Below are 12366 nucleotides of genomic sequence, written 5' to 3'. Positions count from 1 at the left end.
TCTGTCTGTCTGTCTGTCTGTCTGTCTGTCAGTGAGTCATAATGAACACAGTATGTTTTATTTATTTGTATTTATTTCACCTTTATTTAACCAGGTAAGCCAGTTGAGAACAAGTTCTCATTTACAACTGCGACCTGGCCAAGATAAAGCAAAGCAGTGCGATAAAAAACAACAACACAGAGTTACATATGGGGTAAACAAAACGTAAAGTAAAAAATACAACAGAAAATACATATACAGTGTGTGAAAATATAGCAAGTTATGGAGGTAAGGCCATAGTGCAAAATAATTACAATTTAGTATTAACACTGAAATGATACAGTGGGGAAAAAAAGTATTTAGTCAGCCACCAATTGTGCAAGTTCTCCCACTTAAAAAGATGAGAGAGGCCTGTCATTTTCATCATAGTAAAACGTCAACTATGACAGACAAATGGAGATTTTTTTTCTCCAGAAAATCACATTGTAGGATTTTTAATGAATTTATTTGCAAATTGTGGTGGAAAATAAGTATTTGGTCACCTACAAACAAGCAAGATTTTTGGCTCTCACAGACCTGTAACTTCTTCTTTAAGAGGCTCCTCTGTCCTCCACTCGTTACCTGTATTAATGGCACCTGTTTGAACTTGTTATCAGTATAAAAGACACCTGTCCACAACCTCAAACAGTCACACTCCAAACTCCACTATGGCCAAGACCAAAGAGCTGTCAAAGGACACCAGAAACAAAATTGTAGACCTGCACCAGGCTGGGAAGACTGAATCTGCAATAGGTAAGCAGCTTGGTTTGAAGAAATCAACTGTGGGAGCAATTATTAGGAAATGGAAGACATACAAGACCACTGATAATCTCCCTCGATCTGGGGCTCCATGCAAGATCTCACCCCGTGGGGTCAAAATGATCACATGAACGGTGAGCAAAAATCCCAGAACCACACGGGGGGACCTAGTGAATGACCTGCAGAGAGCTGGGACCAAAGTAACAAAGCCTACCATCAGTAACACACTACGCCCCCAGGGACTCAAATCCTGCAGTGCCAGACGTGTCCCCCTGCTTAAGCCAGTACATGTCCAGGCCCGTCTGAAGTTTGCTAGAGTGCATTTGGATGATCCAGAAGAGTATTGGGAGAATGTCATATGGTCAGATGAAACCAAAATAGAACTTTTTGGTAAAAACTCAACTCGTCGTGTTTGGAGGACAAAGAATGCTGAGTTGCATCCAAAGAACACCATACCTACTGTGAAGCATGGGGGTGGAAACATCATGCTTTGGGGCTGTTTTTCTGCAAAGGGACCAGGACGACTGATCCGTGTAAAGGAAAGAATGAATGGGGCCATGTATCGTGAGATTTTGAGTGAAAACCTCCTTCCATCAGCAAGGGCATTGAAGATGAAACGTGGCTGGGTCTTTCAGCATGACAATGATCCCAAACACACCGCCCGGGCAACGAAGGAGTGGCTTCGTAAGAAGCATTTCAAGGTCCTGGAGTGGCCTAGCCAGTCTCCAGATCTCAACCCCTTGGAAAATCTTTGGAGGGAGTTGAAAGTCCGTGTTGCCCAGCGACAGCCCCAAAACATCACTGCTCTAGAGGAGATCTGCATGGAGGAATGGGCCAAAATACCAGCAACAGTGTGTGAAAAGCTTGTGAAGACTTACAGAAAACGTTTGACCTGTGTCATTGCCAACAAAGGGTATATAACAAAGTATTGAGAAACTTTTGTTATTGACCAAATACTTATTTTCCACCATAATTTGCAAATAAATTCATTAAAAATCCTACAATGTGATTTTCTGGAAAAAATTTAAAATAGGAAGCCGATTCTAGATTTAACTTTGGATTGGAGATGCTTAATGTGAGTCTGGAAGGAGAGTTTACAGTCTAACTAGACACCTAGGTATTTGTAGTTGTCCACATACCTTAGGTCAGACCCGCCGAGAGTAGTGATTCTAGTCGGGTGGGCGGGTGCCAGCAGCGTTCGATTGAAGAGCATGCATTTAGTTTTACTAGTGTTTAAGAGCAGTTGGAGGCTACGGAAGGAGTGTTGTATGGCATTGAAGCTCGTTTGGAGGTTTGTTAACACAGTGTCCAATAAAGGGCCAGATGTATACAAAATGGTGTCGTCTGCGTAGAGGTAGATCTGAGAGTCACCAGCAGCAAGAGCGACATCATTGATATACACAGAGAAAGAGTCGGCCCGAGAATTGAACCCTGTGGCACCCCCATAGAGACTGCCATAGGTCCAGACAACAGGCCCTCCGATTTGACACATTGAACTCTATCTGAGAAGTAGTTGGTGAACCAGGCGAGGCAGTCATTTGAGAAACCAAGGCTATTTAGTCTGCCTATAAGAATGCGTTGGTTGACAGAGTCGAAAGCCTTGGCCAGGTCGATGAAGACGGCTGCACAGTACTGTCTATTATCGATCGCGGTTATAATATCGTTTAGGACCTTGAGCGTGGCTGAGGTGCACCCATGTCTCCATCACAGGAGGTTGGTGGCACCTTAATTGGAGAGGACAGGCTCGTGGTAATGGCTGGAGCGGAATTAGTGGAATGCTATCAAATACATCAAACACATGGTTTGATGCCATTCCATTTACACAGTTCCAGACATTATTATGAGCTGTCCTCCCCTCAGCAGCCTCCACTGGACTCTCCATATTAGTTTACCTTCAGGGGTTAGTTTCATGGTTCCACCCACAGGATAGGTGGGATTTCAATGAACATTTATTCTGTAATTATCCTGAGGAACAAACATACAGAAACACTGTAACACTGTTTCTTGATGTTCCTGACTCTGTCTGTCTCTGTCACAATCTGTGACTTTATAAAAGGAGGCAGGTTTAGTTATACTTTAGAGGGATTTTTGTATTTATTTCTGTTAAAGGGATTTTTATACATGACCCTAAGCATGATGGGATGTTAATTGCTTAGATAACTCAGAAACCACACCTGTGTGGAAGCACCTGCTTTCAATACACTTTGTATCCCTAATTTACTCAAGTGTTTCCATTATTTCGTTAGTTACCTGTATTTTAACACTAACACTTTTACACCATTAACACATTTCTGTCATTTCTCTTTTTGATGTTGTTATTTTGAAGATCAAATCATTGCCTTTCATGCATACAGTACTAACTCTGTAAGTTTCTCAGTGAGGAAATGAAGATGCTTCTTGTTTGTATTTTGTGCTGATGTCAGGTCAGGCGGTTTTCAGAGGCATACTTCTTCACAGAACACCCCAAAGAGACATCCCTGACATTTCAAGAGGACCTGTGAGTACTGTCATTCCAGGAGCACAATGATGCAGTTTTGTCACTCTGTTTTAGATTTACTTTTATGTCAATGCTTTACCTATGAATGGAAAAAAAGTAGGCCGAATGTGTTTGAGTGGTTATGATAGATAGCAGTTCTTCTTCTTCTTCTTCTTCTTCTTCTTCTTCTTCTTCTTCTTCTTCTTCTTCTTCTTCTTCTACATCTTCTTCTTCTTCTTCTTCTTCTTCTTCTTCTTCTTCTTCTTCTTCTTCTTCTTCTACATCTTCTTCTTCTTCTTCTTCTTCTTCTACTTCTTCTACTTCTTCTTCTTCTTCTTCTTCTTCTTCTTCTTCTTCTTCTTCTTCTTCTTCTTCTTCTTCCTCTATCTTCTATTTCCTGGTTAAAGGATCAACAGACACGGTCAGATAGCAGTCGAGGTGCGTAACTCCAACTACCTGACCAGGATGCCACCATTACCTGTAGAGTGCCTGGACATTGACGGAGACTGGAACAGCCTGCCTATCATCTTCGAAGACAGATATGTAGAGTCTCCACGGACAAGTGAGTTGACTAAGTCCAGGATTTCATTCAATAGCGATAAACTTTAACCCTTCGCCTACAATTTCTGCGGCCCGCGGAAATCTAATTAACATAATACAAAAATCCCCTTCAAAATCCGTATGTTTAAGCTAGAGAGATATGTGTTTTTTTGCATGGGCTGCGTCTCAATCCACCGCATCCGCCGATATCGCCCTTCTACATCTGCGGTGAAATGTGGCAGAGCTAGAGCGGTGTTTGTCAGACAATGAGACATCCCGAAAATCGGTCTTCTCATGAAAACGTCTAGCGTCCGAACGGTTTGACATAAAAAAACTATTATGACCACTCTATTAAAAGATGGGACTCTCACGAACATGATGGTGTTCTCTGTTTTGCACAAGCCTCATCTGATGGTCCCTGGTACCAGTTTAAAACATTTATGGAAGTATATAGTGAGGGAAAAAAGTATTTGATCCCCTGCTGATTTTGTACGTTTGCCCACTGACAAAGAAATGATCAGTCTATAATTTTAATGGTAGGTTTATTTGAACAGTGAGAGACAGAATAACAACAACAAAAATCCAGAAAAACGCATGTAAAAAAATTTATGAATTGATTTGCATTTTAATGAGGGAAATAAGTATTTGACCCCTCTGCAAAACATGACTTAGTACTTGGTGGCAAAACCCTTGTTGGCAATCACAGAGGTCAGACGTTTCTTGTAGTTGGCCACCAGGTGGGCAGACATCTCAGGAGGGATTTTGTCCCACTCCCCTTAGCAGAAAAACACCCCCAAAGCATAATGTTTCCACCTCCATGTTTGACGGTGGGGATGGTGTTCTTGGGGTCATAGGCAGCATTCCTCCTCCTCCTAACACGGCGAGTTGAGTTGATGCCAAAGAGCTCGATTTTGGTCTCATCTGACCACAACACTTTCACCCAGTTCTCCTCTGAATCATTCAGATGTTCATTGGCAAACTTCAGACGGGCATGTATATGTGCTTTCTTGAGCAGGGGGACCTTGCAGACGCTGCAGGATTTCAGTCCTTCACAGCGTAGTGTGTTACCAATTGTTTTCTTGGTGACTATGGTCCCAGCTGCCTTGAGATCATTGACAAGATCCTCCCGTGTAGTTCTGGGCTGATTCCTCACTGTTCTCATGATCATTGCAACTCCACGAGGTGAGATTTTGCATGGAGCCCCAGGCCGAGGAAGATTGACAGTTCTTTTGTGTTTCTTCCATTTGCGAATAATCGCACCAACTGTTGTCACCTTCTCACCAAGCTGCTTGGCGATGGTCTTGTAGCCCATTCCAGCCTTGTGTAGGTCTACAATCTTGTACCTGACATCCTTGGAGAGCTCTTTGGTCTTGGCCATGGTGGAGAGTTTGGAATCTGATTGATTGTTTCTGTGGACAGGTGTCTTTTATACAGGTAACAAGCTGAGATTAGGAGCACTCCCTTTAAGAGTGTGCTCCTAATCTCATCTCGTTACCTGTATAAAAGACACCTGGGAGCCAGAATCATTCTGATTGAGAGGGGGTCAAATACTTATTTCCCTAATTAAAATGCAAATCAATTTATAACATTTTTGACATGCGTTTTTCTGGATTATTTTGTTGTTATTCTGTCTCTCACTGTTCAAATAAACCTACCATTAAAATTATAGACTGATCATTTCTTTGTCAGTGGGCAAACGTACAAAATCAGCAGGGGATCAAATACTTTTTTCCCTCACTGTATAGAGATAGTTTAGTGCCTAAAAAATTAAGAAAATGGTTTCCTCTCAGAACAAACTTCCTTTAGATTTGTTTTGGGACGATCTGTTGTTCCATGTAGTGAATCTGTTATTCAATGCGTTTCTATTGGCTAATAGCAGTAATGCCAAATTCAATGTGTCATCCAATAATTGTTTTATATATTTTTTTGATACCTTAAGGGGTCTTAAAATTTAAAATCAAATAGCTAAATGATCCTTGGTGTGATCATTTTAAAACAATTCCGTATGTTAGCTTAGAACCCCCCCCAGCTTAGACAAGGCTTTAACTCTAGAAGGTTAAAGGCAATTTCCTGACGTTTGTGGCGAAATTATCACTGATGGCTCAACAAGAATTCACCTTTAAGCAGTACATAGGTTGTTTATCTGTTTTAGTTTGAATCCTGGCCTGAGTTTGCTTTTATTTGTGCTAGCAATACTGTTTTATCTATTTTCAGATCTATACTTATTAAAGTAGTGTAGATCTGCATAATTTAAACATCTACTATTAGCGTAAGACCTAACATTTTTCTCCATCTTTATTTATAGATTGGGGATCATATGTGCCAACACATCTGTCCACCAGTGAGCAGACCATCCCCAACCCTCCTGTCACTGATGCAAACATTAGTCCTCCTGCCCTGGACCAGCTCACCAGCTCACCAACAATACCAACCCAGGAGCCTAAAGACAATGAGGATACATACAGGTCTCTCATAGGAGAGCAGAGCACCAGCATTATTACTGACAAGATAGGTTCTGCATCTATTGAGACTCCAGACCCAGACCAGGCAGACCCAGACCAGGGAGAGCCAGTCCAGCCAGGGGATCCAGAGGAGCAGGCCGAGGCAGAGGAGATCTCAGAGGAGAGCCCTGGTTTAGGCCTGAGGTTCAGAGGAGAGGCAGCGCTGATGGTCTCCTCCAACCACAAACACTGTACAGACCCACAGCATACCTCTAACAGTGAAGACACGACTTGGAAAGACTTGGAGAACCACCAAGGCATCATCACACAGAGATACCAGAACATTATCAGTACAGGAAATGACTTGGATGTAGAAGAGAATGACGTTGCTATGGACGACGACAGCGAGGATGTTCCTCTGAGCAGTCTAACCACTAACCCCCAGGCTCCACTCAAAGATCCTCCCCTCACGCCCCCTCTACCTACGGACCTGAGGAGAGAGCTGGCCCACCGAGGGGTGGGGGTGGGTGGCTCCAAGATCTTAAACCGCTCCCCCTCCGTCATCTCCGACTCTGGCATCGAGAGCGAGCCCAGCTCGATGGTCTGGCCCATGGACGTTTATCGGACGGGGGGAGGGCGCCCTCTGGAGGAGAACCTGGTACTGCAGCCCCTGGTGAGGAGACACCCGGCCCACCGCAGCTCCCTGGAGGGCCTGCAGACAGAAAGCGGAACCAGCGGGGGCAGCCTGCCCAACGGAGGGGGTGGCAGCGCTGGCATCCAGGCCTCCCTCACCTCCATCTCCTCCCTGCCCTACGAGGACGACGAGGAACAGAGGAACCAGCTCAGTAAACTGACCAAGTCTGTCTCGGCTCCTCAGATCTCCAGCCCTGAGGACACAGAGGAGGACCAGGGAGGAGAGGAGGAGGAGGTAGACACGGAGAGCGAGGGGACCAGCGGCTACCAGGACCAGGTGGAGGGATACTCCTCAATCTCCACTGCTGCCACCAATGTAACGACTGGGGACTTGATCAGACACCTGGAGTCCTTATCCGGGGTAAACCACTCCTCTCTGGAGGACATCCAGGAGGGAGAGCTGCCTGAGGTTGGTCTGTTTGACTGGGGAGCAGCTCCCTCATCACCCCAGCAGGTGACCAGAGCTCATCAGGAGAGTGGTCGTGATCTTAAAGAAACTTGTAGATCTAATAAATCTGCTCTGCCAGAGGCCCTGTCAGACACTCAGGACATGAAGGCAGTGTTAAGTGGCGTTAGTCGAGTTCCTGAAGTCTTGCTGTTCCAACAGTATGTTGAAGGCCATGATGACGTGAAGGATCCAGCTATAGTCCATCAGATGGAGGATAAGAACCATCACAGAGGAGACAGCAGTGGTGTGTTAAACTCAGTGGACCCAGGTCTCTGTGAAGTAGAGATCACCCCCTGTAGCTGTGAGACCAAACCCTGTGAACATGACAGCAGTGTGCTGGTGGATGATGTGGAGGAGAATCCAGTCAGGGATGACTGTCAGAGTCTCCATCAGATTGGATTGAACAACCTTGTTGACCAGGAACGGCTGGATCATCACCAGACTCCCTCCCAGAGCCTCCATCGGGTTGGGCTGCGTGACCTGGTGGTGGTCTCACAGAGGAAGAGCCTCCATGACCCCAGGCCTATCTCCTCTATCCCCAACCCCACAGAGAGACCCATCCACCTCATAGGCCTTATTGCCAATGATACGGCCAGGCTTGATGATCTCATAGGGCTCCCGGCCAATGAGAGAGAGCAGCTGGATCTCAACGGTCAGACCAAGCTGGCTAAGATCCCCAGTAGCTCAGGGTCAGGGTCGGCCTCGGGGTCAAGCTCAGGGTCAAACTCAGGGTCAGGCCTATCCTTTATGAACAGGAAGGTGGTGGAGGTGGTGAATATGTCCGTGTCCTGCGCTCCGACCTGTCTTCCCTTCTCCTCCGTCGTCCGGGACTCACCGTCCATTAGCGGCATCTCCACTCGACAAGCCGCATCACCCATTACCCATCAGCCCCTGGGCTCTTTCGGCATCATCTCCTCGTCCAACGCCCTGGGGCCAGATGACGAAACAAACGAGAGGATGCTGCAGTAAGTTGTGGTGAACCAGTCATAGATGTGTGAGAAGTCAGACGTTTTCATTGCTCTTTGACCGCTTTAATGATGAGTTCCTCTGAGTGTGTGCATATGCATGTGATTTCCCATAATGATGCCACCTCTGACCATCACCTGTCCCCTCTGCCTGCACTGTGTTCCAGTTTCTACAGGTCCAAAGAGGATCTGGTGAAGGAGCTGGTGTTCAAGGCAACCCTTTACAGTGACCTCCCTCACCTGGCCTCCGACCTGCCCTACTTCCCCCCTGAGGAGGAGGATGAGGAGTTTGAGGATGGCATACACCTGGTTGTCTGTGTCCACGGCCTTGATGGTGAGACAATCAATCAATCAATTAAACAATCAATCAAATCAACTAAATCAGCCAATCTCCTGATCCACCTGGTTGTGTATGTCCATGGCCTGGATGATAAAACATCACACAATGTTGTCCAATGCTAGAACAATAAAGCTTTACTCAAAAGAACTGAACTGAATAGTCCAGAATATGGTTTGGGTCCCACCTCTATACTTACATACTGATCAGGGCCAGGAGTTTAAAGGTGTATTGTTGTATTGTCTCCTCCTAGGGAACAGTGCAGACCTTCGCCTGGTGAAGACCTTCATAGAGCTGGGATTACCAGGGTCCAGATTGGACTTCCTCATGTCTGAGAGGAACCAGGTAAAATACAGACTATTCTGTCTGCACATTAATACAATAAACATTGATTTTAGAGAATCGATAATATGTATGAGCAAATCCTGTGAATATGCTTTAATTTAAGGCCACGTATGCCAGATCACCCTTGTAAAAGAGGTATTTTGATCTCAATAGGATTTCCTGGTTAAATAAATGTGAAAATATGTGTGTTGTTTTCCTCTTGCTTGGCTGCAGACTGACACGTTTGCAGATTTCGATACCATGACGGACAGGCTACTAGACGAGATTATCCAGCACATTCAGCTGTACAACCTCACCATCGGACGGATAAGGTCAGTATCCTAACCACTACACAACGTTAAAGTAATTCTCCTAACTACCACACAACATTAAGGTCAGTTCTAACTACCACACACCATCCAGGTTAGTTCTAACTACCACACCACATTAAGGTCAGTTCTAACTACCACACCACATTAAGGTCAGTTCTAACTACCACACAACATTAAGGTCAGTTCTAACTACCACACAGCATTAAGGTCAGTTCTAAGTACCACACAACATTAAGGTCAGTTCTAACTACCACACAACATTAAGGTCAGTTCTAACTACCACACAACATTAAGGTCAGTTCTAACTACCACACAACATCCAGGTCAGTTCTAACTACCACACAACATCCAGGTCAGTTCTAACTACCACACAACATCCAGGTCAGTTCTAACTACCACACAACATCCAGGTCAGTTCTAACTACCACACAACATTAAGGTCAGTTCTAACTACCACACAACATTAAGGTCAGTTTTAACTACCACACAACATTAAGGTCAGTTCTAACTACCACACAACATTAAGGTCAGTTCTAACTACCACACAACATTAAGGTCAGTTTTAACTACCACACAACATTAAGGTCCGTTTTAAGTACCATACAACATTAAGGTCAGATCTAACTACCACACAACATCCAGGTCAGTATCCTAACTACTACATAACATAAAGACACAGGTACGCTAATATGAGGGAATGGAGAAACAAAATAGATATAGTATTCTTTATAACCACTAGATGGCAGCATATGAAACATTATGATATTCCCTGGGACGATCTCAATTACATTATCCTCGCGTCCTCTCTCCTTGTCTCCTTCTCAAAACCCATTGGATGAAAAAGCCAGAGGCCCCACCCCTCTGACATTCTCCAATGAGTTTTGAGAAGGAGACGAGGAGAGAGGAGATAGTACGCGAGCAGTACGTTAAGATCTTCCCCATGGCCTTTTATCAATTAGATTTGCTCAACTCCTGCATCCTCTCTCCTCCGTCCTCTCTCGCCTCCTTTTGAAAAAGGTAAAAGTTAATCAAGGAGAGTCGGCAAGAAGAGTGAACGTGGATGGAAATGTGCTTTCTTGAAATGAGACGGTCCTTCTCCACTCGCACGTCACTCGGCAAAATTAAGTTCACAGGGGTGGATCCCAAAATAAATGTTTAAAGTGATCAAAAAAATAACGTTATTTTTGCACCGAATATTATAGATAAAATAATAAGTAGCGTATTATTTTTAATGAGTCCATCCTCCTAAAGCCCCTCCCACCAGCCTCCTCTGAGTTAGAGAAAGTTTTATTAACGCAATAATGGAGGATATTCCCATGCACTGTCAATCACTTAGCATTGTCTTTGATATGAAGAACTGAAACATATTTATCTCCGCAGCATAACACACTTCTAATGGGTCCAAGTACAATAATTCATCATGTACAATAATTGCCCTAAATATGCCAATTTTCCTATCTGAGTTTCTGGGTATGCTATTTAAGTATGCATTCTTTTCAACATTGTTTATACTCTGAAGAACTGTGACTAAAGACATGGAGTGCCACAGTAGCAGCTGTCTCTCTCCACATCGCCTCTATATTTAGTATTAGAGGAAACAGATGAGGAAGTTGTTAGGAGCTGGTGTTGAGGGATGCTGCCCAGTACTTTGATGATGATACTACTGTAATTAGCAGATGAGAAATGAACATCTAAGGAAATCTAGTGTCTCATTGACTACTGGGACAAGGCAGCTAATTATTCTAGCTACCACTATCTTAGCAATTAAGACGTCAAGACGTCACCTTGCTTTGGAGGACGCTTATTTGAACATTAATCATCTCTTTGGAGTTAAAAACAGATTGGACGAGCTACCCTCATCCTGAACACTTTATACTGATAGAGTAAATAGCAGGGGGCCAAAGAATTGGAGGCACTTTTTTCTGTGCATAGCTTCTAATCTATAATATGAAGCTGTGCAGTCAGTCTTGGAGGTCTTCTCATTGTGTTCCCTTTTGTCTAACGAGACCTGGGTGTCAGCAGTCATTTCTCTGTTCTGTTTGTCTCCTCTTTCCGACCCTCAGTTTCATCGGTCACTCTCTGGGGAACGTGATCATCCGGTCGGTGCTGACGAGGCCTCGGTTCCGCTGCTACCTGATCAAACTGCACACCTTCCTGTCTCTGTCCGGACCACACCTGGGAACGCTGTACAGCAACAGCACGCTGGTCAGCACAGGTGAGGTGGGGAGGGAGGGGTCAGTATACTTACCTACTTTCTTGGACCTTTGAAATCCTTGCAAAACACAGGCCATGGAGAGTAGAAACAGCTCATTGCAGATATATACTGTATTACTGCAAGGAGTGTTTCTGATTCTGGTTTTGACTCTTACCATTCTGTGTAGTAATTGTATTCAGCTCTGCTCTGTCCTGCTCCCACTGTTGAGTCTTCAAAGGGGGAAGTGTATGTCTGTAATTCATAGGATTGTTACAGGACTGTGGCTGATGTCAGTGTTGTTTTAGGTCTATGGCTGATGTCTGTGGTTGTTTTAGGTCTGTGGCTGATGCAGAAGCTGAAGAAATCCGGATCGTTGCTGCAGCTCACCTGCAGAGATCATACCGATCCTCGGAAAACCTTCCTCTATCTTCTCAGCCAGAAACCAGGTAGGTACTGCTATAATGGATGACGAACTATACTGTAGGAGCACAATATTTAAATATTCATAAAAACTTTGATCGTCTTTTTTTCTTCTTTCTCTTTTCCTCTCCATATGTCATCTGGCTTACTCACAGACCCCCCTGTGTGTGATGAACAAAGCAAAGACTCCAAGTAGATAAGCCAGAAAAACACTTTTTTCTTCGAGCTTCGCCGGGCTGACAAAATGATCCAAACCCTGTCATTTGAAACCCAGCAGTGCACTCCCTTAAAAGTACAGTGACAGGAGACACGAGAAAAGACACAGCTTTATCAGTCGAGGGCTGTCGACGATGATGATGACACCAAGTGATACATAAATATAACCTCTGTCTCTGTCTCTCTCTCCTCTCTCTATCTCT

General features: G+C 44.4%; 1 protein-coding gene across 1 annotated transcript in view; it reads left to right on the top strand.

The window, feature by feature from the left end:
- The window catches only part of LOC121571953 (protein FAM135B-like), a 59951-nt gene that overhangs the window by 46266 nt on the left and 1319 nt on the right, over positions 1-12366 (top strand). Inside the window, exons 11-18 of the mRNA XM_041883757.1 lie at positions 3201-3274; positions 3661-3815; positions 6099-8340; positions 8508-8674; positions 8931-9022; positions 9236-9333; positions 11397-11548; positions 11863-11973. Of these exons, the coding sequence (XP_041739691.1) occupies positions 3201-3274; positions 3661-3815; positions 6099-8340; positions 8508-8674; positions 8931-9022; positions 9236-9333; positions 11397-11548; positions 11863-11973 (3091 nt within the window). The remainder of the gene's footprint in view (positions 1-3200; positions 3275-3660; positions 3816-6098; positions 8341-8507; positions 8675-8930; positions 9023-9235; positions 9334-11396; positions 11549-11862; positions 11974-12366) is intronic.

This window comes from Coregonus clupeaformis, chromosome 8 (genome assembly GCF_020615455.1).
Source record: "Coregonus clupeaformis isolate EN_2021a chromosome 8, ASM2061545v1, whole genome shotgun sequence".
Classification (NCBI taxonomy): Eukaryota; Metazoa; Chordata; class Actinopteri; order Salmoniformes; family Salmonidae; genus Coregonus; species Coregonus clupeaformis.
This window is presented reverse-complemented; position numbering and strand designations above follow the sequence as displayed.